We start from the raw sequence: 25,923 nt of genomic DNA on the forward strand, positions 1-25,923 counted from the left end.
CCAAGGCGCCCCAGGCCTTTGATGATGACAAGATGTGACTGAGAGAGAAAGGCCCTTTGGAGCACAGAGAGGGAGGACTCCACGAGGGACTCAGAGGCGAACCGGGGATGCTAACAGAGGAACAGAAGCAGGAGTAGGAAGTGGCTCAGGGAGCAGGCATAAGGGCACCCGCCCCCTTGGCCGCACATTTCGAATTATTGTTTCATTGGGTCCTGGGTTGGAACCTGGTGGAGCAGGGAGGGCCCAAGTTCCCCTAGACTGTAGACTCCAGCCATTGACTTTTCCATATATAGTTCAGATGAGGCTGAAATTTTGTGAGAATTTGGCTCTGTTTAATCCAATTTGGCACTATTAAGCCCGGATTCAACTTTGAACTCAAACCCTAACCTAAACCTAATCTGGATCCAGATGTAAACACAGTCTTTCCAATTCATTTCCATATATATAGTTGAACTGAAATGTTTATTAAAAATATCCAAGATCTTTTACTATTAACAGAATATACATTTATGTAAATAGGGTAGTTTATGTTCATTTACTCATTTGTGGTTACACTTACGTCACCAGGGTTACAGAGGTATAACTAAGGGCATGTCTATATGGTAGGATAATGCGCTTTATGGGGCGGGGGTGATTTCTAAAGTGCACTAATGTGTTGCACGTTAATTGGCCCATGTAGACTCTGCTGGTTTTCCAGCTCCCCCTGTGCTCAGTTCCCAAGTGCACTTTAATGTACAGTGGAGTCACATCTTACGCGGGGGTTAGGTTCTAAAGTCAGCGTGTAAGGCGAAAATCGTGTATAGTCAAAATTACCCTTGAAAATCCTTTAAATCGCCCATAAAGTACAGTATACTGTACATGGTTTTGTGTATACTGTACAACCCCATACAGTAATATGTATAATGTATACAGTAATGTACAATATATAATAGACTACATATGCAAAATATGATTTTACAGTACTGTATTTTTAATTAAAGGGATTAATTACAGGGGGTCTTCAGGGCTTGATGTCAGTCCAGGAGACGGAGGTGACTGAGAGCTTGGGTGATGGAGAGCGAGTCGTAGATGAAGTGGTTGGCTCTGGTTCAGCTCAAGAAGTTGATTGCATAGGCTTATCTGCTGCTGGTTGTTTTTCCTTGAAAAACATGGTGATCGGCAACTGTCGCTGTTGTCTCTTGAGCTGCTCAAACATTTCTTGATACAGTCTCAAATCGTCTGTAATACTACGTGTGATTTTGAGGCTTCGTTCCATGGAGGGATCGTATTCAGAAATTAAATCATTCAAGTGTTTCGCTGCTTGGAACACTGCAGCAAATTTATGAAGATTCCAACTTGCTGGCTCTTCCTGTTCGTCGTCGTCATCTTCATCTTCTGTAGATGATTTTATCATTTCCTCTAACTCTTCGTTAGTCAATGTTTCTCTATGGCTCTCAATTAATTCTTCAATTTCTTCCTCAAGGATGTTGACGAAGCCATCACCACACACTTGCCTGGCCACCTGAACAATGCGTTTCACTTCTTTGTCAATGGTTGGGGAAACCCTTAAAATCATTCACACATTCTTTCCATCGGTTTTGCCAACATGCATTGACTGTTTCAGGCTTGATTGCATCCACTGCCTGTTTAATATAAGTGATGCAATTGCCAATGTTGAAGGACTTCCAGCACTCCAACACATTAAGATTGGGATCAGCATCCATAGTGCTACGTATCCGTGAGACGTAAGCCTTGTGTACGTGGCCTTGAAACAGCGAATCACGCCTTGGTCGAGAGGTTGGAGGATGGAGGTGGTATTGTGGGGGAGAAGGACGACTTCAACATCGTTATGCACAAACCGGAGTGCCGCAGGGTGGCCAGGAGCATTTTCTACGATCAGTAACACTTCAAAGTCAAGTCCTTTCTCTTCGAGGTATCGCTTGACTTCCGGAATGAAACACTTGTGGAACCAATCCAGACATAATGCTGCCATCACCCAAGCCTTTTTATTTGATTGCCAGATCACAGGCATGAGACCTTTGTTCTTGCCTTTTAGGGCATGGGGAATTCCAGCCCTGTAGAACAAGCCCGGCTTTATTAAATGCCCAGCCGCATTGCCACAAAACAACAGTCACATGGTCTGTAGCTGCTTTGAAGCCAGGGGCTTGTCTTTCTGATTTTGAAATGTAAGTGCGGTTGGGCATTTTTTTTCCAGAAGAGCCCAGTCTCATCAGCATTAAAAACTTGTTAGGGAAGATAGCCCTTTTCTTCTGTGATTTTCTTTAATTGTTCGGGGTAGGCTTTTGCTGACTCTTCATTGGGAGATGCAGCTTCACCAGTAGTCTGCACATTTTTGAGGTTGAAGCAGTTCCTAAAACTGTTAAGCCAACCTTGGCTGGCTTTGAATTCCTTCTCAGCAGGAGGCTGTCCCCCTTCGGCGGGAGGTTTGAACAGTGCGTAGAGGCTAAGAGCCTTTTCCCGCAATGTGTTGCCATCGATAGGCACACATTTACGGTTCATGTCTTCCAGCCATAAGTTTAATGCCTTTTCAGTCTTCACTAAAGTCTTACCACGCACCTGGCTCGTCACCTTAACAGTTATTGGAGCACTTGATGCCACAGCTTGACGAATTTCTCTCTCTCGAATCTTGATGGCACGGATGCTAGATCTGTTGCGGCCATATTTACGCGCCACGCTGGAGACCGACATACCGTCTCTCAATAAGTCCAACACAGCCAGTTTTTCCTCCAGTGTTGGAACAGATTGCTGTTTCTTCGGTTGAGCACCAGATGAAGTAGTTGGCTTGCGTTTAGGGGCCATGCTGTACGAAAAATACGTATCTTTAAAGACTAGAATCACACTCAGAGTGGCGAGATGCTCACACTATGAGAGGCACGCGGGAACTGAGACCGACTGAGGGAACAGCAGATTCACGTCTCCCATCTCATGCTCACTGAGTGGAATGGTGGGTGGAATCGCCCGCACTATTTACAGGTCTTTTTTTTTTTTTTTTGCCGAGCGCATATAGTTGAATTTGTGTAAATAAAATGCACGTATGATGCGACTCACCTGTAGTATTGTTTCAAGCAGCATTAATTAAAGCATGCTAGCAGAGTCTATATGGTCCAATTAATATGCAACACGTTAATGAGCTTGAGAAATCATACCCCCATAGAGCACATTACCCCACCGTGTAGACAAGCCCTAACAGAAAATAAATAACTATCTAAACACATCTGAATGCAAAATATTTACATTCTCTGCCATTATTAGATTTCAGGTCTGCTGTAGCTGAGTTACCAACATTTACAGGCCATGATTTCACAAAACACTTATAGCGGGATATAGAAAGTCACCTAAGTGACTAAGGTGCCTAACTCCCATTGATCCCAGTTGAGTCTGCACCTTGACGTCTTTACCTCAAAATTTGAGGACTTCGTTAACTCAGCCTGAGGTTATGGGCCTATTACAGGAATAGGTGGGTGTGGCAGTTTAGCCTGAAATTTGCAGAAGGTCAGGTTAGATTATCATGATGGTCCCTTAAAGTCTGTGTATTTATGACCCTAGCCTGCTTAGGCACTGTTGATTATGACACTTTTAAGCAATTAAATTTAAGCATGAGTACAGTCCCATTCATGGCAAATTAACGCGTGTGCTTCAGTTCTTTGCTAGATCTGAGCCAAAAGTGAGTTCTACCGTGAAAAGCTGATGATTTCTGAGAGATTCCATCATGATTTGGTTAGCTCATGAGTAAAAAGATTTTTCTTTGAATTGCCAGTCACGTGAAATCAAGCGAGGACTTTAAATCAATCTGGATTCTTTCTTACACATTGGGCCAAATCATGGCTCAATTTAGACATTATGAAAGTGGTGCACAGATGTTTCTTTTCACAAATATTGTCATTAAGTTTTTTGGTAGGAATATTTGTTGACATGGTGAGTTTCAAGGTCATATTGCGGAATATTTGCTGAAAGCGAATTTCAAATATGAGAGGATTCATACCAGACACCGAACTGTTAAAATGATTCTCATCTAATCAGGTGACAGAAATGTACTGTGTTACTTGCATGTCCCACCAAATCAGCTTGAGTTTTGAATATTTTCAAGGAATTGCTTTGTGAACCACCTGTCATTGAGACCAAGAATTATTCAGCACGTAATTCTGGGCAATGGAGCCATTGGCAGAAGTCGTTATCCAGTTGCTGCTAATTTGTGAAAAAAATGAGAGGCAAAGTTTTTCAAATAATTAATGATTTGCACTTTATAATTTTCTGGGCAGGCCAGGGAGTAAAAATGTTGTCTATCATTTCTCTCACTGGGACAGTGCAAATGCAAGAGACCCATCTGCTGCTGTTCACTTTATACGGTTGCCCTTCTACTGAGTTAAGCCAAAGGAGAATATAAATAAAAACAAATGCTTAGTAGATTCTAATGCATCATAAACGCCTGTCTGACATCTATATTTATCCTGCTTCACGGATTCTGTAATTTACGCTTCCCTCTGCTTGTGCTTCATGGAGTAGCAAAACTTGCAAGATAGAAGACCAAAGCATGCTTGTTTCACCGATTGAAGGCTGCCTAGTGTTTGTGGGAGGGTGTAACCAATTTGTTTGAATAAACTGTTCATAAGATGGCACTTTGAGAGATTTGTAATCCTTATTTAATCAAACGTCGCCATAAAGACCACTTTTTAGGGCCTGGAAAGTATGGAGATGAGGTTTTTGGACAGAGGACCATTTACATGAAAAATATGTATACTGTGGTGCACCAAGAAAAAAGCAGGCTCTATCTGATATTTTACAGCTTTACGGTGGGTTTCCCTCTATTTTACATTGTGATAGATTGCCCTGTTAGAGTCATAAAATGTGATTGTGCGAGGTTAGTTGGTTTGTCAAGCACCCTGGGGTGGAAGTCCCCTCTGAGCAGACAGCTAGCACACAGCCTGGGCACCACTGAACCCCTGTGTGGAGCTTTTAAATGATGCATAACTCTATAGCTAACTTTCTGCACAGGAGGGGGTTTTCACCCACAAGATATTTAAATTCTAGGAGGAAAAAGCTCAAGAAGCAATGTGGTCTAATAGACAGGGAACTAGATTGGGAGGCAGGAGACCTAGGTTGTATTCCCAGCTCTGCCACTGACCTGCTGTTTGGTCTTGGGCAAGTCACCTCTCTTTTACCTCCTACTCTTTGTGTGCCCACTTTCAGAGTATATCTTCACTGCAGGAAAAAAGGTGTGTTCTGAGCCCGAGTGAGCTAATTTGTGTGACAACAGCAGTGGAGACATGGCTACTCTGCCTTTAACTTGGGTTAGGTGCTTTGAGTCCCGCTCCAGACTTCCCTACAAACTTTAACTTGAGCTGCTAGCCTGTACTGGAAGCAGAGATGCAGTGTCTTCACTGCTGTTTTAACCTGGTGACTCCTGCCAAGTAGCCAGCTCTAAAAGGGTCCAACACTTAGAACAGGCACTAATCTAACTTCTGCTCCTCAGCTTGCAGGTCACTGGGGACAGGGATGATGCTCAGCTCCTGGGCCACCTCCACCATCGAAGAAGTTGCCCAGGCGGCTCCTGATGGCCTTCACTGGCTGCAGCTTTATATCTACAAGGACCGGGAGGTCACCAGGTCGCTCGTGCAGCGTGCTGAGAGAGCAGGCTACAAAGGAATCTTTGTGACGGTGGACACGCCGCTCCTTGGCAAGCGCTTTGACGACATACGCAACAAATTCCAGCTCCCCCCGCACCTCAGGTACTTACCAGCCTGCTGCTTTGGAAAGCCCATTTTCAGCTAGGACATATGCACCTGTTGCTGCTGCTCCTGCAGTGTTGTATGTCGTTTTGGGTTGTTCCCTTCGGGGCGGGTGGGGGGCAGGTTCTTCCAGGTTAGGTGCATCACATTTTCCTTTATGACTCAGGAGCTGAGCAAGCTTCCTCTGTCGTGCTCACCCCTGCCACCTCTAGGAGCGTACTTGAGACCAACACTTTCGTGTCAGTGGAAGTATTACAAGCGGTGGGGAGGGGGGAAGGGGAACTCCTCCTGATTAAAAACAAACCAATCTGGATCTTGCAGTGTAATGAGTTGGACTGGAGAAAGAGGATCCAGTTTCAGGAGGCACCTTGTTCAGTGTGCCACCAGGGGATCTGCAGAATCCACACTGAGTCAGGTTGCTGGCTCTCATCACATAACACTAGTAGCTCAGCGCACGTAGCGAAGATCTGTTTCCTACAACTCTTCCTGTTTGCTGCGTCACTTACTGCTAATGAAACAAGTCTTACCTGTGAGCCTCTGCGTGGTCAGACTGAGTAGAACATTTCTGAAACAGTTTGTCATCAAGGTAATTCCACAACTTGGGGAAAATCTGCTTTTTTCATCGAATTAAACCTGTAAAACCTTCTAAAACCAGAGAATTATTTTAAACACTGAAATTACATAATTCAAATGGAAAACACAACAAGACTTCCATGTAGCTTTTTGTTTCAGAGCCATAGGTGAAATTCTCCAGGATGATGCTTTTGTCAAGTTATCAGATAACTTTTTCTTGGCTTCAGACTTTCAACAAAGTTTCAGAGTAACAACAAGGTGCCATTGTGCACAGAAATGTATGTAAGACAACATTCATTCAAGCGTTGATCTGCATTTCAGAGTCCAAGAAAAACAACAGTTATTGCTAAAATCGGCTCCATGGTTCTGTTTTTTCCTATCCACCCCACAAACCAAGTGCTGAAAAGCTGGATCTTACTTGGAGAGGGGAGGGAGGACGCAGACTGTTCCCTTCTCATTTTCTTCTAATGCTACCATTAGAGTGGCACAATAAAAGCCTAAAACCAGGTGAAATTCAGCCAGTTTTAGGTATGGACAGAGAAGTGAAACCAGCTGGTTTCATGTGAAAATTGCTTGGTTCTTAGAACTGTTCATTGAAATGCAAAATGAAACTTCCTGCCGTCAGAGAATGGGCCCAATTTCTGAAAAGGCAGAGTTGTTTGGTAGATAGGGCATTCGAGTGGGCCACAGAAGAGCTTGGTTCTATTGCTGGCTTTGCCACTGGGTGACTTGGGTAAGTCTCTTGTCTATTAAGACAATGAGCATTTTGGAGCAGCGCCTATCTCGTACTAGGTGTATATACAGCCCCTAGCACAGCAGGGACCGCTTAGCATCTCTGGGTGTTACCATAATCCAAATAACAGTATACGTTCTGGTATGGAGTGCCATGGATTTCTTTTGTGTTTCACAAGGAAACTAGAATCAACTGATTCAATGTCATGCTTGTTGGACAAATGAAATGATGAATCTTCACAAGGCTTTGCAAGGCTTAAGGACTGTGAAACCTCCTATACCCATATGCAAGGCACAGAGCTTAACAAAACCCAATGTGATCCCCCCCACCATTTTGGAATGCTAAACTGTACAATACTGTTCAGCCACTAGGTGGCACCATGTGCAACATCCCTTACTTGAGTTAGTGTACCATAAGCAGGAGTGCATTAAAGGATGGTTATGAAATACACACCTCTGGTATATCTCTCAGTGTAAGAAGCTTTGTAGCTGGTCCATATCTGGTATAAGAGCCTGATCTGCTAGTAGTAGCCCTTCAACCTACTGTGTACAAGAAATACGTGACACACCCCTCTTCATCTTACTTAAAAAAAACAGTGGAAGCTTCATTTGCTCAAACTTTCCAAAAATATTCACCTTCAGGCAGTGACCACGCAAGGAAAATTTCAGTCCAAAAGATATTCATGTTGTTGTAGCCATGCTGGTCCCAGGATACTACAGAGACAAGTTCAGCGTGGTGTTATTTTTTTATTGGACCTACTTCTGGAGAGGGGAGGAGTTAGTCCAATAAAAAAATAATTACCTCAGTCCCAAAGGTAAACATTTCAGAAAGTTATGTACAACTGTAAAAAGGGGTGTTTGAATGGAAACTGTTAAGCAACCTTCATTGTTAGCAATTGCTGCCACTCCCACTATAATGCTAATGAAGCCTTTGTGAGCTCATCTGATGCGCCAGCCTATGAAGATTGCACTGGGGAAATTCCCCTTAATATCCCTCTTGCTTCAAGCTAACTCTTGAAATGTAAGTGGGTTAACTAAAGCTTGGTCCTCAACTAAAACTTAGGCTATGTCTACACTTCAGACCTTACAGTGGCACAGCTGTACGATCTCCCTCTATGCCGGTGGGAGAGAGCTATCCCCCGACATAATTAAACCACCCCCAACAAGTGGTGGTAGCTATGTCGGCAGGAGAGCATCTACCACCGACATAGCACTGTCCACACTGGCCCTTTTGTCGGTGAAACTTATGTCGGTCAGGGGTGTGTTTTTTTCACACCCCTGGCCGACGTATGTGCTAATGTAGACAAAGCCTTAGGCTGGCCGAGCTGTGAGACATTTAATGGCCTGGGCAACATATTTAGGTTGACCGAACCCACACTGTATCTGCAGCTAGGTTGAGGGAAGAATTCTTCCATTGACTTAGCTATCGCCTCTGAGATGTGGATTACCTACATGGATGGAAAAAAAACCCCTTTCCGTTGAGGTAGGAAGCATCTACACTACGGTGCTTCAGCGGCACAGCTGCAGTGCGATAGCAGCGCCACTGTAGTGTAGACGGGGCCTCATTGTCTACACTACAGTGCTGTAGCTATAGCTACATGGACGTACTCTTAGAGATACCTATAGGCCAGATCCACTGTATGAAATCCTGGCTGCACTGAAGTCAACAGGCGTTATGCCATTGACTTCAATGAGATCAGGATATCACTCATTGTGTTTAATGGGCTTTGGATTAGGCCCTAAAGGAGCAGCTCTGGTCCAGCAGAATGAGCATCTATCTATTTTAGGTACTTATATGGGCCCGGTTACCATAGTATCTGCGCTCCTCACAATCTTTCCTGGATTTATCCTCACAATATCCTTGTGAGGCAGGGTCATGATGTTATCCCCATTGTACAGATGGGAAACTGAGGCACAGAGAGACTTGGTGACTTGTCCAAGGTCACACAAGAAGCCTGTGGCAGAGAAGGGACTTGAATCCACCGTCCTAACCACTGGGCCATCCTTCCTCTTCATAGGTTTTATTCCTGACTTGCTGTTGGACTGGGGCCTGATCTTCCCTTGAAAGCAAGGGGAGTGTTGTTATTGACTGCAATGACAGTAGTATAGGCCCTTTGTATGCAAGCTATGAGACACATGACTGGCCAATTTTTTTTCGTTGATATCGAATACTACCCTAAATGCTAGGATATGTGCCTTTGCTAACTGTGTATGATGGGGTGTATCTGAGGTCCCCTGCTGGAGGCCTTGCTGTCCTACCACACCGCGTCCCAGAAAAGGAGCAGTGGAGGTGACTCCTCCAGGCTTCCTAGAGTGGCTGCATGGAAGCAGCCAATTAGAGAGAGGCTGCAGGGGTAGTCAATCAGAGCCCATCAGGCTACTATAAAAATCAGCTGCTGGACAGATCAGACCAGTTGCTGGCTGGAGCCTGAGGAGCAAAGAAAATGCTCCTGGCTGCATTTTCCAGGCATTTCCCCACCAGCCACAGGTGGAGTGGCCAAAGCCCTGGAGAAGGGGAATTTACACAGGCCCCAGGGAGCTGGCTGAAGACCCCAAAGAGGATCAGCATTTGTGGACTTTGATAACCCCCTGGAAGGGGACTGAACTAGTGGCTTAGCTGAAGAGCCAGGGCCAGTGAGCCTTGCTACCGAGCGAAGAGTCTCCAGGGAGGGAGTCCTGGGGGCACTGCTCTATAACAGAGCAGGGAGTATTGAAAGCTAGCCCAGAATCCGCTGAGAGACAGTTGAGAACCAAGCCCAGAGGTAGGGCGAAAGAGACAAACGGAGGGTACTGGGTTAGGTCTAGGTTAGGTTGGACTGATTAAGGACTGAGCCCAGGGACAGGGCTACAGATAAAGACATAGTTAACGGCACTCTGAGAGGCCCTGTTAGACTGTGTACCCCAGAAGGGGTTGACTTGTGTTGCACACCTACAGACAGTGTGTGACTCGGCCGGAGGGCTGAGTCACTGAAAACCTGCTTGAGAAGTTAACAGCCCAACAGGTGGTCACTGCAAGTGACGCAGCTAGAGAGAGAGGAGGATAGGAGGCACTCACGGGAGGTGACGGCCCCATCACACTGTGCAATATGAGGCCCCGATCCTGCCATAAGATCTGTACCAGTGAAGGGATCTGCTGGCATGGAACTCATTGCAGGGCGAATGTGGGTTTTGAAATGTTTTTTTTTCAGTGTCATTTTCTTTTGTCTCTGTGTAATGTTAGAATGAAAAATTTCGACACCAACGATTTGGCATTTTCCTCCGAGAAAGGCTACGGTGAAAATAGCGGACTGGCTGTTTACGTAGCCCAAGCAATCGATCCGTCCATCAAGTGGGAGGATATTACATGGCTCAGAGGACTGACATCTCTGCCGATAGTCACTAAAGGAATTCTCCGAGGTTTGTAGCAGTGAAGGTTCAGCAACAGGTTCTCGTGAGGCTTCTTTTATTTAAATCAACCGCTGATAGAAAGAAACACTTTTATGTTGCTTTATTGGACAGATTTTTCTGTAGGACTAAATGGCAAGAATGTGTGCATAGAATAGATATAGCGTGTGCATGATTTTCCTTTATCTTTTAAAAAATATTCTTCTAACGTAGGCCACTGTAACTTTAAGCATATGCTGAAATCTCATGGATTTTAATGGGGATTACCTGCATGCTTCAACGATCTGCTGAATAGGGTGGAGTTGCCCAACTGGAGCCTTAAAAAAACAGCTGAAACAAATGGCTTCTTCTTCTTCTTAACTGGGGGCTGGCTTGGGAAGTGCTAACTTTCTTTCCGTGTTGACCGAGTTCAATGGGAGTTGAAGGGCGTTTTCTCTGCCTTTCTTTCTCATGTAAACTATTCTATGGCATGCCTCATTGTGCTATGGGAGTCTCTCCCAATGCTATGAAGCATACACAGATTTTATATTGCTCTGTCTCTTCCTCCTGGTCAGCAGGGACTGGACGTCATTATTTTTCCAGTTGTGGGAAGGCTAGGGCAAAGATGTGGGTTTTGTAGTAAACACTGAAGGCATTGTCGGAGGTCTTTGATCACCTGGCCAAGAGATGCTCATCGCCTTCAATGATTGGGCCCTAGGAGAGTGCAAGCTAACAAAAATTATATCCTGCTTCTGCATCGCACAAACCAGCGAAGCATGGTTTTTATGGGCTTCTGACGTCAGTGCAGTTACAGAGGTGTAACATGGGTAATGGCAGAGAATTAGAACCAGGACTGGCCTCCTTGCATAGTTACAGACCATCTCACCAGTACTATTAAGCATTTACATGGTATAGAATTTTGTGGACCTAATTCTGATCTCACCTATGCTGGTGTAAAGTGGGTGTAGCTCCCTGGAAACCAATGGAATTAGACCAGTGTCAGTGACGTCAGAACCAGGACCTTAGGTAACTATTCCTCACATTACTCTTGCAAGGTAGGTAAGTGTTATCACCACATCAATGAGATGAAGAGGGCTGGGTTGTGCTTTTGCTCGCGCAGGTTTCCGATCACCGTAACTCTGCTGACCTCATTGTAGTAACTCCTAATTAACACCAGTGTAAGTAATTGAATCAAGTATGGAGACGTTGTGGCTAGCCCAAGGTCTCATGGCAAGCTAGGCACAGAGCCAGGACTTTGCATTTGTATTTCCCTATTCCGAGTGCTGTCCCGGGTGCTCCAAGTCACACTGCCTCCCTGAGAGACCATCACCACCTGCAAACAAATCAGTGATGTGTATGGGACCCTTCACCTCAGCTGTCTTCATGTACTGCACTGCAGACTGGACAGCCAAAAGTTGGCTTTGAGTTATTAACTATTGCAGTGGCACTTAGGAATGTCATTCATGGGGTAGAATCCCATTGTGCTAGGTGCTGTGTACACACACACAGAGCGTTGTTCTGTGTGGAAATCAAGTTTGTATTGCTTTGTGCATATCCCGTACCCCATGTATTATTGCAACACAGTTCTGCCTAATATCAGAGATTCTTACAGCTCATTTACATGCATAAGGGAAGGGTCATTGTCCTGTGCACTTGGAGTCAGGATACTTGGCTTCAGTTCCTGACTCAGCCCCTGTCTTGGTGTTTGAGTAAGTTGTTTGACCACTCATATGGTTAACCCATCTATAAAAGGTGAACAGTAATATTTGCGGGACATAATTAGCATGTGGAAAGGACTTTGAGATCCCGTTAAAAGATTTGTGTGTGTGTGTGCATCCTCAGATACTATGGTAGCGGGCACCATATAAGTACGATCAATAGTTTTACATGTTTACCTACTTTAATATGTCAAACTCGGTATAATTCTATCTATAGTACTTATAATGGCCCCCAGGGCCATGGGAGCTGAGCACTTCACAGTCTTTAATATATTTATCCTCACAACAGCCTTGTGGGGTAGGGAAGTGCTATTATCCCCATTGTACAGATAGGGAGACCGAGGCACAAAGAAGCGTTGGGTAAAATGTTCAGAAGTATTTATGTGACTTAGACACCTAAGTGCCTGTGTCACTTAGGTACTCAGTCCTATTGATTTCTGATGAGACTTAGGCTCCTAAATCCCATTTTCAAAAATGACATAGGCACTTAAAAGGCTTAGTCATTTAGGGTCATATTTTCAAAAACGCCTGAGTGACTTGACCAAGGTCACTCAGTCTGAGCCACAGCAAAGACTGGAATCCTAAGTCTTAGACTAGGGCCCTAACCATTAGACCATCTTCCCTCTGTCTAAGTTCTAGAAGACCCTCATTTTCCATTTTAACTGATATTCCCAAATCAATACAATATTCCATTTTCCATAATTGTATAAGCATTCATATGTTGGCATTAATTTAGGGTGAATCTGAAATCAGCTATGACAGGAAACGGGAACAAACGGACGTATTCTACCCATGGCATGTACAGACCCAAGCTCAGCTCTGAGTTACACTCTGCATGTGTATAAGTGAGAATGGGACTTTTTTTTGTTTCTTTCTGAAGCTTCTGTAATCAATCAAAAGCCAATTGAACCTAGTGAAGTGATTACACACTGTAATGATATTAATAATTTCAGACTACAGTAAAACTCACCGCAGCAGGATTGTCTTACTGATGATGAACTGCAGATCAGTGTGATGAAAGTACATGCCAGCCACCAGAAGAGATCAATAATTGCCCACTCAGAGCTACTTACCTCCTCCAATGTTCCAGGTGATACAAATGCTAACTTTAATTCTGGTCAGGCCACAATTTATGGACACAGCTGTCCACAGGCTGGTACAAGGCCCAGCTATTAGAAGCCAGAGCCCTGGGTAAATTCTTATTAACAGAATATTTTTACAGATGCTCTCATTTCTACATAGACAGCCCTAATAAACTGCACTGTCTGAAGGGCTGACTTTTGTTTCTTCCAGCTGATGATGCTAGAGAAGCTGTGAAGCACGGTGTAAATGGGATCCTGGTGTCAAACCATGGTGCGCGCCAACTGGATGGTGTGCCAGCAACTGTGAGTATTGGTGAAACCACTTAGGAATGGCACTTGAGAATCTGTTTAGTAACTTTAATTGCATCTACAGCTGCTTGCTAACTTGTTCTCTCTCTCTGTCTCTGTGTCCCCTGCTCCCGCCCTGCCCCTTTTAAGTTGCACATGTGGTTACTGGAGAGGAAACATGTAAACGTGTGCTATATTTTTTAAGCTCCAATGGGCTGTTTCTTTCAAGGCCCCTTAGAATTTCACAACGTGCATGTAGGCACTCGTAGCCTCTTACTGGTGTGTGTGTGAGGGCAGCCTGTGGATTTCTTTCTTCTAAGAAATCAAACCAAAAGCCACAGAAGGATTAACATGTGGGCTGTTGCCTCTGGGAACCTGGGCAGCCTGCCCTGGCTGCAGGGCTCAGGAAAGCAATCCAAAGGAGTGGTTTCAGGTTAGCTCATTTAAGAGCCCAATAAAAGGAGAAAAGTAGTCCTTGATGCTTGGCATGCCCTGGATAATTCAAAACTTTAACTGCACTAGGAGGCGCAAGTGGGTCCGTGTCTTCTGACACGTTGAAACAATGTCTTACTTCATGTTACCTGATGGCAATACAACACAGCGGAATGTGGAATAAATAATATATCAGGAGGCCAGAGGTGACATCTAAAGAATTTGTTGGCTGGATTAGCCAGGATGACAAGCCAGCTATAGCTGAATTAACTCCGATATCTCCACTTTACTGTAAGTAGAAAGTCTGCATTTGTTTGGGGGTTGAGCTTTAGTGAACTCCTTTCCGCTCCCATCTGTCTCTGTTCCCGCTGATGTCCATGAGCCCCCAGTCTTTGGCGGTCTTCCACTTACATTAAGAATGGTAGGGCCCAGCAACTTCTGTACTGTTACCTTCTCCTAATCATACCAGTTAAGGATGGAGGCCTGGAATTCTGGGGATATTATGCTAATTAGGCAATATTCTAATGTGCAGATTTGAATATGCATTTCCTCATTTGAATAAACCTTCCTACAATCAAATCTATCAAAGGTCTACTACTCACCACACCTAGCTTTCCTCCCCTTTGAGTTTCTCTACCGTTTTCCCCCATTCACCCTCTCTCTGGCTCCTTGCTGCTTGAGATTCCTGAGCTCCTGAGAGACTGTGTGAAAAGCAGGAGATTCAGGTGGGTGGGAGAGGTTGCCCAAAATCAAGGGTTTTACAGGAAACCAGGAGTCTTAATAGAACTGGATGAAAATGGGAAAAGGAATTGACAAAAAAGTTCAAAGTTGTTGTGCAGGATTGGATCAATACAACAAAACTTATTCCCCCTCACCCCCCAAAATGTATGAAATATTATTTCAAAGTTTTCTGAATTTTAAAAATTTAGAAATTCTTAGTATTTGTATCCAGTTTCCTCCCCAACCCTCCTTTTTACCATCTAGTGCAATAAATTGAATCATGTCCAGACTTGTCCCCACCACCCCGTCTTTTCCTTTTGATACACTATAACTTTTCAAAACCTACTGGCAAGCTATGAAGCAGCAAAAGGAGAAATGAAAATTGCAAAGTCTGCCACTGTGACTTTTCACTACTTCTCCAACTTTGGAAACCTTACAGAGTCGTTGAAGCCAGGTCTACACTACCACTTACTTCGGTGTAACTTACATCGCTCAGGGGTGTGAATAAGCCACCCCCTTCAGTGACGTAGTTACGCCTACCTAAGTGCTAGTGTGGACAGCGCTATGTCAATGGGAATAGCTTCTCCTGCCGACATAGCTACCGCCTCTCACGGAGGTGTATTTATTATGCCAACGGGAGAGCCCTCTTCTGTCTGCACAGAGTGTCTTCACCAGACATGCTACAGAGGTGCAGCTGTGCCAATGTAGCGCCCCTTCGTGTTTCATTTTTTCTTTTGCTGCTCTGTAACTTTGTAACTTTGAAAAGATAGTGAGTAGAGTAAAAAAGAAAAGATGTTTACCTGAGGTGAATAACCATACAGCTAGTACTCAGTCATGCTTTTGCATTCAGTGGCAGAGAAGAGTAATTGGGGAAATTGTTGCTTTTGATAAAAAACTGGAAAGCTTGATACAAATGTTTTCACAATAGTTCTCCGTTCTGAAGCACAAGCTGTTTTTCACTGAAAAACATTTTGAATGAAAAATTTCCAGTATTTGTGTTAGAACATCCCTTCCTTCCCTTAGAACCCTTCAAGCTCTTCCTTCCTTTCTTCCTTCCTCTCTGGGGGACCTGCCAATTTCCACCATTAACCCTCCTCCCTAGATCCTGCTGGTGTTACACAAATGACCTTTTGCTAGTTTCCAGAAGAAAAATGATCTTAGCTCTCTATTCCAGCTATGATCACACGTGTTTCCTAAATGTTACAGAAAGCAAGGAGTCAGCCTCTGGCCCTAGCTTGGCCATGTGTCTCAGGAAGACCAAGGACTACTGATGATGGTGGGGAGGGAGGAGGAGGATTGGGGGAAGACAGCCATGCAGTGATACTCTCACCCTGGGAGAATGTGAATATGTCAGCTGGCAACTTGGCTCAGTTTTTAAATGTAAGGTAGGGGGTCAAAATTCTACTCTCAGGTCTTTCAGTTCTCAGATGTTCTCTGAATACTAGTGTGGCTCTCCCATGACATCACAGTAGGAAACTTACCCCTATAGGGAGAGAAGAAGATGCTTTGCGATAAGTCAGATGAGCAGAATTTAGTACTTGTCCCTTCCAGCTAACTTATGAAATTAGATTGGAGTCAACAATGGGAAAGCATTTGTATGAACATTTGTTTGCATTCAAAATGAAATTTAACTGTGATCATGACTTTTTAATATTTGCTTTCTGCAAACATTCACTCGGTCTGGCTTTACCATCTTGAATGTTTGCAGACAGCAAATGTCAAATGATATACTTGATAGTAAAATTCCAAATTTGCATGGTGTCAGGCAGCACTTAAGACCCTCAACTGGGGAACTAACTATTACCATGTGACTTGTGTTTACTAACCAGTGCTGCATGGATTCTGAAGTGTAAATGTAAAAGAGGATTTGCAGTGAATTATCACTAAAATCTTCAAGAGTGCCTCATAGACTTTTAAGTCAAAGTCCCATTCTCAAAAGTGACCTAGACCAAGGTTTTAAACATGTCCAGTGATTTTTGGTAGCCTCAATTTTCAGGTACTCAATTTAAGACACCAAAAAAGGCCTGATTTTCAGAGGGCAAGGGCTCAGCCCTTTCTGAAAATGAGGATCTCTTTTTAGGTGGCTGAAGCTGAACACCCAAAAAATGAGGCACATCTGAAAATCTGCTTGCTCACTTCTGAAAATGGGACTTAGATTCCTAAGTCACTTGGGCACTTCTGAAAATTTTACACTGTATGTGAGAGCTATTCTGAAATAAACAATTCATGAGGAAATTAACAAATGATTTTGAATAATAAGGAAATTCAAGAATTTTGACATTTTGCCAACTGAAATAAAGGAAAAATTGAACTGAAAACTGTATTTTTTACAAATTATTTGCTTGTAATAAGTTAGTTTGGAGGAGAAGAAACCGTTAAGTTATGTATTTTGAATGTTTGGTCTGTTCACTGGATTTCATATTGCTACAATGGGGTATATTTTATATTACATTTTTCATAATATATATTTGTACCAGATCATAAAGTGTTTCTGTTTCTGCATCATAATCACATGCTTTAATTTGGATGGGTTTTTGAAATGTGAGTTGAACCCAAACTGGTTAACATTTCCTAATATCTAATTACACATTGAGGAAATTGATACAAACCATAATTAAAACATTGTACTTTAGTAATTACAGCACTTGTATGGTGGTGCAGTTTGCTTGGATGTAGAAAGAGGGAGATGTTTTGATCCTTTAAAAGGGAAAGGAATTACATCCCTGTTTGAAAAGGGATAATTTGGATCCCTGCTTGCTTTCCTAGAGCGTGATATTTTCAGCCTCTTTAGCACTTTGCTTCTAATCGAATATCTCTCCTGCTTTGCTGAGATAGTAAAAAGTTAGGCATGACAGGAAGGGTGGTCCTGCAGTTAAGGTACTAGTCTGGGACTCAAGGCATCTTGCGTGACCATGGGCAAGATACTTAATCTGTCTCTGCTTCAGTTCCCTGTTTGTAAAATAGGAATAATCCCCTTTCTTTCTTCCATCCTTTCCTGTGGTTAGTTTGATATTAAGTTGGCTGGATAGTGAGTTGGTTGGAAATTATTCCAATTGAATATTGAATATTGAATTATTCCGCCCCCTGCCCCCCCCCAAAATTAGACAAAACCATTTTTTAAAATAGTATTTCAGATTTTAGGTGAAATACTGAAAATGTTTTGGTTGTCAATCAATGCCGACATTTTCCTCACAAAAATGGAAAATTGATCACAAAAATATGTTCACTGAAAAAGCCATTTTCACTGGAAAAAATCTTTTGTTGGAAAACTTGCTACCAGCTTTAACAGTAAATTCTTCAGGGCAAGGGCTGTCTCTTGCTATGTGTACGTACAGAGCCTGGCACAATGGGATCCCGATCTCTGATGGGCTATAACACACACAAATGGTATCATGCACAGGAAACTTGTATATGTAGCCATTGTGATTGTACATGTAAAACAGGATCTTTATGTATGCCTTCTAGCACAATTAGAGAGACAAGGTGGGGGACGTAACATCTTTCATTGGACCATCTTCTGCTGGTGAGAGAGACAACCTTTTGAGCTTGCACAGAGCTCTTCTTCAGGTCTTGTGGATCAGGTTCATTGTGGCTGGTCACTGGGCTTGGTAAATCACCATACCACACTGTGCTAAGAGAAAAATGAGTTTAATCTGGTTCTAGATTTCATTATGAAAGGCACATACAGTCCTAACCAGGACCTTGCTTTTATGTGTAATGAGAAAGACAGCACCTTCAACAAAGTATCCCCTAGCACTGCACTGGATCATTACTAACCTCTGCCTACTAGTATGGTTAGTCACGTCCATATTTGTACACACAACTGCATTATTTGTGCACATACATTAGGCACAAAATTCATGCTTATCTTCATTAAAGACTGGTTCCTACATGTGGCAGTTCGCTTAAAAATTCAGTAGTGTCACATGTGACTGAATTGCTACTGTCCTGTTCTTGCTTTCCTAGATTGATGTCTTGCCGGAAATTGTTGAGGCTGTGGAAGGGAAGGCAGAGGTGTACCTGGATGGTGGAGTGAGAAAAGGCACAGATGTTCTCAAGGCATTGGCTCTTGGTGCCAAGGCAGTGTTCATTGGAAGACCTATCATCTGGGGGTTGGTTTATCAGGTAATTCATCAAAGGCTGCAGTCCAAATTTTGACTATTAGACTAACCTTTTAGACATGCATTAACATTCAAAAAATATGACTAGGGTCTGTTATGGGTGCAAACTCAAGCACATGAAATTAATGAAATGCCAGAATTAAGATTGTCCATGAAACCTTAATTCAGCCCCCTGGTGCGTATATATGTTGTAGTACAATGTATTGTCTTCCAATCTATTAGGGTGAAGAAGGAGCAAAAGAAGTTCTCCAGATGCTGAAGGAAGAATTCCAGCTAGCAATGGCACTTTCTGGTGAGACACCAGCTTCCTTTCCATAGTCACACTCCTTCTCTGGATGCTGTAATTGAAAGCATTATTTTCAGTTCAGATAGGCCAACCTGTGCTCGATTTAATCTAGCTAGTGAGGCTAAAATAGCTGTGAAGATGTGGCAGCATGGTCTTCAGTGCAGGCTGTACAAGCCCGCCTGAGTACCCAGTCAGGTAGGTAACCTGTGCTGGGGGTCAGTGGCACCATGTCTTCACGGCTGTTTTTAGCAGCACTGGCTAGATTAAAGAGGGCAAATATGGTGCCCGTCTATAAAAAGGGGAATAAGTACAACCCAGGGAATTACAGACTAGTCAGCTTAACTTCAGCATCCGGAAAGATAATGGAGCAAATAATCAAGCAATGAATTTGCAAACACCTTGAAGATAATAAGGTGATAAGTAACAATCAGCATGGATTTGTCAAGAACAAATCCCATCAAACCAACCTAATAGCTTTCCTTGACAGGGTAACAAACCTGTGGATAGGGGGAAAGCAGTAATTGTGATATATCTTGATTTCAGTAAGGCTTTTTTGATATTGTCTTGCATGACCTCATAAACAAACTAGGGAAATACAGCCTAGGTGGAACTAGTATAAGGTGCGTGCATAACTGGTTGGAAAACTGTTCCCAGAGAGTAGTTATCAATGGTTCACAGTCAAGCTGGAAGGGCATAACGAGTGGGGTCCCACAGGGATCAGTCCTAGGACCAGTTCTGTTCAATAGCTTCATAATTGATTTAGATAATGGCATAGAGAGTACACTTATAAAGTTTGCGGACGATACCAAGCTGGGAGGGGTTGCAAGTGCTTTGGAGGATAGGATTAACATTCAAGATGATCTGGACAAACTAGAGAAATGGTCTGAAGTAAAACAGGGAGAAATTCAATGAGGACAAATGCAAAGTACTCCACTCAGGAAGGAACAATCAATTGGACACATACAAAATGGGAACTGACTGCGGAAAGGGATCTGGGGGCTATGGTAGATCAGAAGCTAAATATGAGTGAACAGTGTAACACTGTTGCAAAAATAAAGCAAACATCATTCTGGGATGTATTAGCAGGAGTGTTGTAAGCAAGACACGAGAATTAATTCTTCCGCTCTACTCCATGTTGATTAGGCCTCAGCTGGAGTATTATGTCCAGTTCTGGGCACCACATTTCAGGAAAGATGAGGACAAATTGGAGAAAGTCCAGAGACGAGCAACAAAAATGATTAAAGGTCTAGAAAACATCACCTCTGAGGGAAAATTGAAAAAATTGGGTTTGTTTAGTCTGGAAAGTGAAGACTGAGTGGGGACACAATAACAATTTTCAAGTATATAAAAGGTTGGTACAAGGAGGAGGGAGAAAAATTGTTCTTGTTAACCTTTGAGGCTAGCATGAGAAGAAATGGGCTTAAATTGCAGCAATGGGGGCTTAGATTGGACATTAGGAAAAACTTCCTAACTGTCAGGGTGGTTAAGCACTGGAATAAATTGCGTACGGCGGTTGTGGAATCTCCATCATTGGAGGTTTTTAAGAGGACGTTAGGTAAACACCTGTCAGGAATGGTCTAGTTATTACGTAGTCCTGCCTTAAGTGCAGGGGACTGGACTAGCCGACCTATTGAGGTCCCTTCCAGTCCTACACTTGAGTGCAGATAATAAAAATGGTTCAGTATCTAGCTCTTTTCATCTGTAGGTGTCAAAGTGCTTTACCAAGGAGACTAGTATCATTATCCCCATTTTTATGCATGAGGAAACTGAGGCACAGGGCAGGATGTGCCTTACTCAAGGTCACCCAGCAGGCCAGTGGCAGAGCCTGGAATTGAACCCACGTCTCCTGAGTCCCAGCCCACTGTCCTATCCGCCAAACTATAAAAGTTAACAAGTCTGCACTGAGCTGTAAACTTTACACAGTTCTGTGTATTACAGTAGTATCTAGACACTCCAACCAAGACTCATTGCCCTTGGTGCTGCACATTCATATAGCAAAACAGTCTCCATCCTGAATAGTTCCATCTATTATTATTTATTATGTTTATTACAGTAGTGCCTAGGGACCAGAGAGAAAAGGACCCATGTGCTGGGCACTGCAGAGATCTAGAATAAGAGTCCCGGCCCTAAAAAATTTGCAATTTACATAGACAATACCAGGAAAAGAAGTATAATTATCCCTCTTTTACAGATGGAGTGCTGAGGCACAGAGAGAGTAAGTGAGACTAAATAGTAAATTTATCAGTGTTGCTAATTACCAATTAGCACACAACACCAGGGATGTGGTACATTCTTCATCACTAGGCATCTGTAAATCAAGATTGAGTGTTTTTCTAAAAGGTAACTCGAGCTCAATTACAAATTATATGGCTCAATGTGCGGGAATCACAGATGACATTCTCTAACCTATGTTATGTAAGGTAGTCAGATTGCATCATCATAGTGGTCCCTTCCAGAATTAAACTCTGAAAGTGACATGCCCAAGGTCACACAGGACATTTGGTGAAGACCCTATGACTTGAGTTCTATACCTATGCCTTAATCACAAGACTATCCTCTCAACAGTCAAGGGTCATCTTTTGCTGGAAGACCAGTTCCTGAATAATGCTGATTATTCTTCTAAGCATATTCATATTATATGTATGTAATTTATCTCCCAGGATGCCAGAGCGTGAAAGGGATTGACACGACATTGGTACGAAGAACTTCATCTGCAGTTTCCAAGATTTAGCACAAAAAAAGTGTGGCTCTGGGTAAAGCCACCCTATTCACTGTGGCCAGATTGTTCTGTTTGGGCCTCATCATGAAACCCTTACTTAGGAGAGTAGCCCTATTGGTTTATAGAGGGCTACTTCTGAAAGGTGTACATGGACCAGGTTTTCCTAAGTGCTCAGCACCCCGTACTAGCTCCTTAAAAGGAGCTGAGCACTTTTGAGAATCTGGCCCCTGGTGCGAATAAGGATGGAAAGAGTGGGCCCTAATTCTCTCCTGGTGCACACAATTGTAGTTGTTGTCCAGCTAAGCAGAAACTGCTGACTTTTCAATATGTGTACAGATGCGAAGAACTTTTCTCAGATGTTAACATGCATGTCTGGAAGTAGCTTAGATGTTAAAATGAAACTATAAACAGAAATGTTTTGATAGCAAACAACTACCAAAATATCAAAGTTTAAAGGATACCTCTTGTTCGCTGTTTATAGAAACTACACTTCAGATTGTCCGGATTAAATATTCTTTTCGTATCAACATGGCATCGTTTCCCCTAGCAACTACATTACTGTGTGTAAACAGCGTAGGCTGGGAGCTGGGTAAGTATCTTGGAGGCTTTTGAGATGCAAGGGATTGTACAGCCAATCCAGAGTTTGGAGGTTTACAGTCTTAACTGACATGAATCTCTTTGCACTTAAATTATAATAACATATGAATACTGACCATAAGCCAGATCCTCAGCTGGTATAAATCCATGTAGCCCTAGTGACTTGAACAGAACTGTGCTGACTGACACCAGCTGGAGCTCTGCTATATTTTTACTTTAAAAAAATTAACATTGGTTTAGATGATTTCTTGGACAAATTCAACTTCCCTGAAGTATAAATACTAAATAATAATAATGATGCAGTAAGTGCTGAGTATGACACCTTATATTGTCAGCCACACATCTTAAAGCATTTCACACAAGGAAGGTCTCTATCCATTATTCTCCAGATAGGGAAACTGAGGTGCAGAAAGATTATAGGTAAACTGCTAAGAAAGTAAGTAAAATTGAGTGTGTCCTCTTATTTCCATTGATGATGTATAAAGAAGGCCTGGATGTGCGTTTCTGTTTTTTTGGATTGATAATTAATTCAGGAATATTAGTGCTGACAAGTATTCATTTTGGTGGAGGTCCTCAAAATGGTGTACTGGGAATTTTTACACCTCAGAGAAAGTAGTAGGAGAGTGCTTAGATAATATGCCAACTCTCCAGCCTAGCAGCCATATATTGGCTGATATTTCACATAGGCATATAAGTGGTACTCTGCAGCCATTGGGCCAAATCACGTTCCATTTACCCAAGTCCCATTAAACTCAGTGTGGCTCCTTGCGCGAGTAAGGAGAGCAGGGTTTGACTCATCAAGGACTTTATTCAAAATCCATTGAAGTCAATGGAAAGACTCCTGTTGACTTAAATGGCCTTTGGATTGGGCCCCCAAGAGGCTAATTCTTCCAACCTTTGCTTACATAAGTAGTCCTTTTTCAAATGACTAGTCCCATTGTTCACATGAGGGCTGTAGCTATTCATGGTTTGACCTTCCAAAGCTTTACTTACGTGAGTATTTCAATAAAATAAGAACTACTTGTGTACTTGAAGGGTTGATAGCCCTTAGATCTAACACCGTCTGAGGCAGGTCCATAAGTATTATTGACGCTATTTGGTACGACAAAACTAAGACAAGGGACTTGGTCCTGTATGCCTTGAGCAAACTAGAATTCTCAGTAGAAGGGAATGGGAATTTTGCCTTGGTACAAAATATAGGAATGGGCACAGCAGTGTTAAGTGACCTCCCCAAATCCATAAAGGCAGTCGGGTTAAGAATCTAGTAGTCTCCCTCAGCCTAAACCCAAGATTGCTCTTGATATCTCACCTCTCAAGTGAACACAAAATACTAGGACTAGAGTTTTCTAAAGCAATCGCTGTTGGCCTAACTCTACTCCTTTGAAGTCAGTGGCACGGTCAGTGGGAGCGAAGGTAAATCAGTGCAGAATGCTTTGGAAAAGTCTGCCCTAGAAATCTAGCAATAAGGTTTTTTTTTAAACAGAAAGTAGGGCTCTATCCCATTGTTCTGCATTTGTTGAAGTCCCGGGGCATTTTGCCATTGATATAAATGGGTGTAGGCTCAGACCCATAGTCATTTATCTCCCATCAACCACATAGGAGTGGTGCATCTTCATCCCCCCCATCCTCCTACCCCAACTTCCCTTATGCACTATTTGAAATACCTCGCATTGAGCTTTACTCATTGAATCATTTTTTGCCAAAAGTTTGAATTTGCAAAAGGTTTTAGAATAAAATGATGGAATATTACAGCATGAACGTAAATTGGGACTTGAACTCAAAGGGTGGGGGAGGGGGGAAACAAAAGGCCACACGCTACCCTTCAGTTGTAAAATTCTTACTCGTATTTACTGCCGAGTGTATTATGTTGCATGACGGTTGCATAGCAACAAAATAAAGTTTATCTGTTTAAGGAAATATGTTTCTCAGAGCATAAGGAAGCATAATTTCTACTGTTTACTGCACTTATCATATGTGTTGCAATGTGGACTGTGTCAGATGTCAATTACAGAGCAATTTCAGAAAGACTGTTTATTTTAGATAATATAAATGTTACTCAAAAGATAGGGGCATAGTATCTTATGTTTACATGTTTAAGATCTATTTCTAAAGTTTAGAAGATGCAGTTTCCTGTCCTTAACCCAGCTTAATTTGAGGAAGGTTCCATAGTGTTGTGGCCCAGAGTAAATTTTGATGGTGAGGAAATAGACTTTATTTATTGGGTTTAATTAACCATTTCTAAGTTACTGCTCCTGTGGGATAATGAACTTGCTCTGCTTATCTCCAAACTGACTGACTCTCCAAGTTCAAAGCTGATAAGCCCTCTTCATAAAGAGTGATTTCAGAGCCAAATGCTGCAGGATGAAGTTAATGCATTTGCCTTAAATCTTTCCTTTTTAAAAAAAAAACTTTCATGGTGAAGTGGAATTTCCCTGGATCTTGTGACAGACTAACAACATTGTTTGTGAAAATTAATGTGAAAAGACAGGAGTTTTGTATCTGATTTTTGATTATGGGGTGGGAAAGCAGGGGTTGGCTCAACAGATCGCAGAGGAGCACACAGATTCATAAAAACCCACACAAATCACCCCAGTCCCGTCCAACCAAAGTAAAAACAACTTTCATTGCATACCCAATTTCCCCCCTGGGGCTAGGATGAGTGAGAATGAGCCACATGTGACAGATGTTAGTGTGAGAGAATGTACCCCTGTATTCACAACTTACACACTATTGTAATAATCTTTGTACAAAGTATGCCATGTAAGGTATCATTTGAAAATTTGTAGTTTACTGATCAGTATCATCCTGATAAAATGTGTGATATCGTATGTTATGGTTAGATTTCCCTGTATGATGATGATAACGTATGCTCCAAACCACAGCCCTAACCAAGCAGAAGTTGGCAGACAGGTCTGTTTCAAACAAAGGTATGTGTGCTCTGCTTGATTTGCATTTAAGCAGTAAACAGAGTCATCAAGCAGGAAGGGAAACCTGTGGGGAAGAAGCAGCAGGGAACATCCCTCCTCATAGACTTTTTGTCTCCTGGTACCAAAGAGGAGTATTGAAACTATAAACGGGGAGGGACAAACACCCCAAGGCACCCATCTCTCTCCCCCTGCCCATATTATTCTCTACATCTGAAGTAACAAAGGAAGCCTTCATTGGATTCTGGAAGAGAAGAGGTCCTGATTTATAGGGTTTGGTCAGTAAGACTGTTGAACACATATGGTGAGAAATTTTGCTTAAATCTGATACAGTTTAAGTTAGGCACTCATGGCATTTTAACTTTATTTCCTTCTAACCATTTCTGACTTTCATGCCTTGTTTCTTGTGTTCTCTTAAAAATCTCTTTCTTTGTAGTTAATAAACTTGTCTTATCTAACCCAGTGTGCTTAAATTGAAGTATTTGGGAAACTTCATTCGGGTGGCAAGTTTTGTGCATATTATTTCTATTCAAGGAATAATGGACTTAATAGAAACTTGTATTGCCCTAGATAGAGCTGGGCATTGTAGGCAGGACCTACATTTCTTGCGGAAAATCTAAGACTGGGGATGTGTTGGGTCCC

At 42.6% G+C, this 25,923-nt stretch overlaps 1 protein-coding gene across 5 annotated transcripts in view; it reads left to right on the plus strand.

The window, feature by feature from the left end:
- The window catches only part of HAO1 (hydroxyacid oxidase 1), a 65,017-nt gene that overhangs the window by 25,998 nt on the left and 13,096 nt on the right, over positions 1-25,923 (plus strand). For 4 of the 5 annotated variants that reach the window (XM_048842540.2, XM_048842541.2, XM_048842542.2 and 1 more), the window contains 6 exons: positions 5,471-5,726; positions 10,252-10,427; positions 13,406-13,497; positions 18,601-18,759; positions 18,978-19,047; positions 21,702-24,274. In XM_048842540.2, the coding sequence (XP_048698497.2) occupies positions 5,471-5,726; positions 10,252-10,427; positions 13,406-13,497; positions 18,601-18,759; positions 18,978-19,047; positions 21,702-21,772 (824 nt within the window). In that variant the 3' untranslated portion in view covers positions 21,773-24,274. Of the gene's footprint in view, positions 1-5,470; positions 5,727-10,251; positions 10,428-13,405; positions 13,498-18,600; positions 18,760-18,977; positions 19,048-21,701; positions 24,275-25,923 lie in introns of those variants that run through there. The other variant, XM_048842543.2, reaches the window with a different exon arrangement.

This window comes from Caretta caretta, chromosome 3 (genome assembly GCF_965140235.1).
Source record: "Caretta caretta isolate rCarCar2 chromosome 3, rCarCar1.hap1, whole genome shotgun sequence".
NCBI classification, from domain to species: Eukaryota; Metazoa; Chordata; order Testudines; family Cheloniidae; genus Caretta; species Caretta caretta.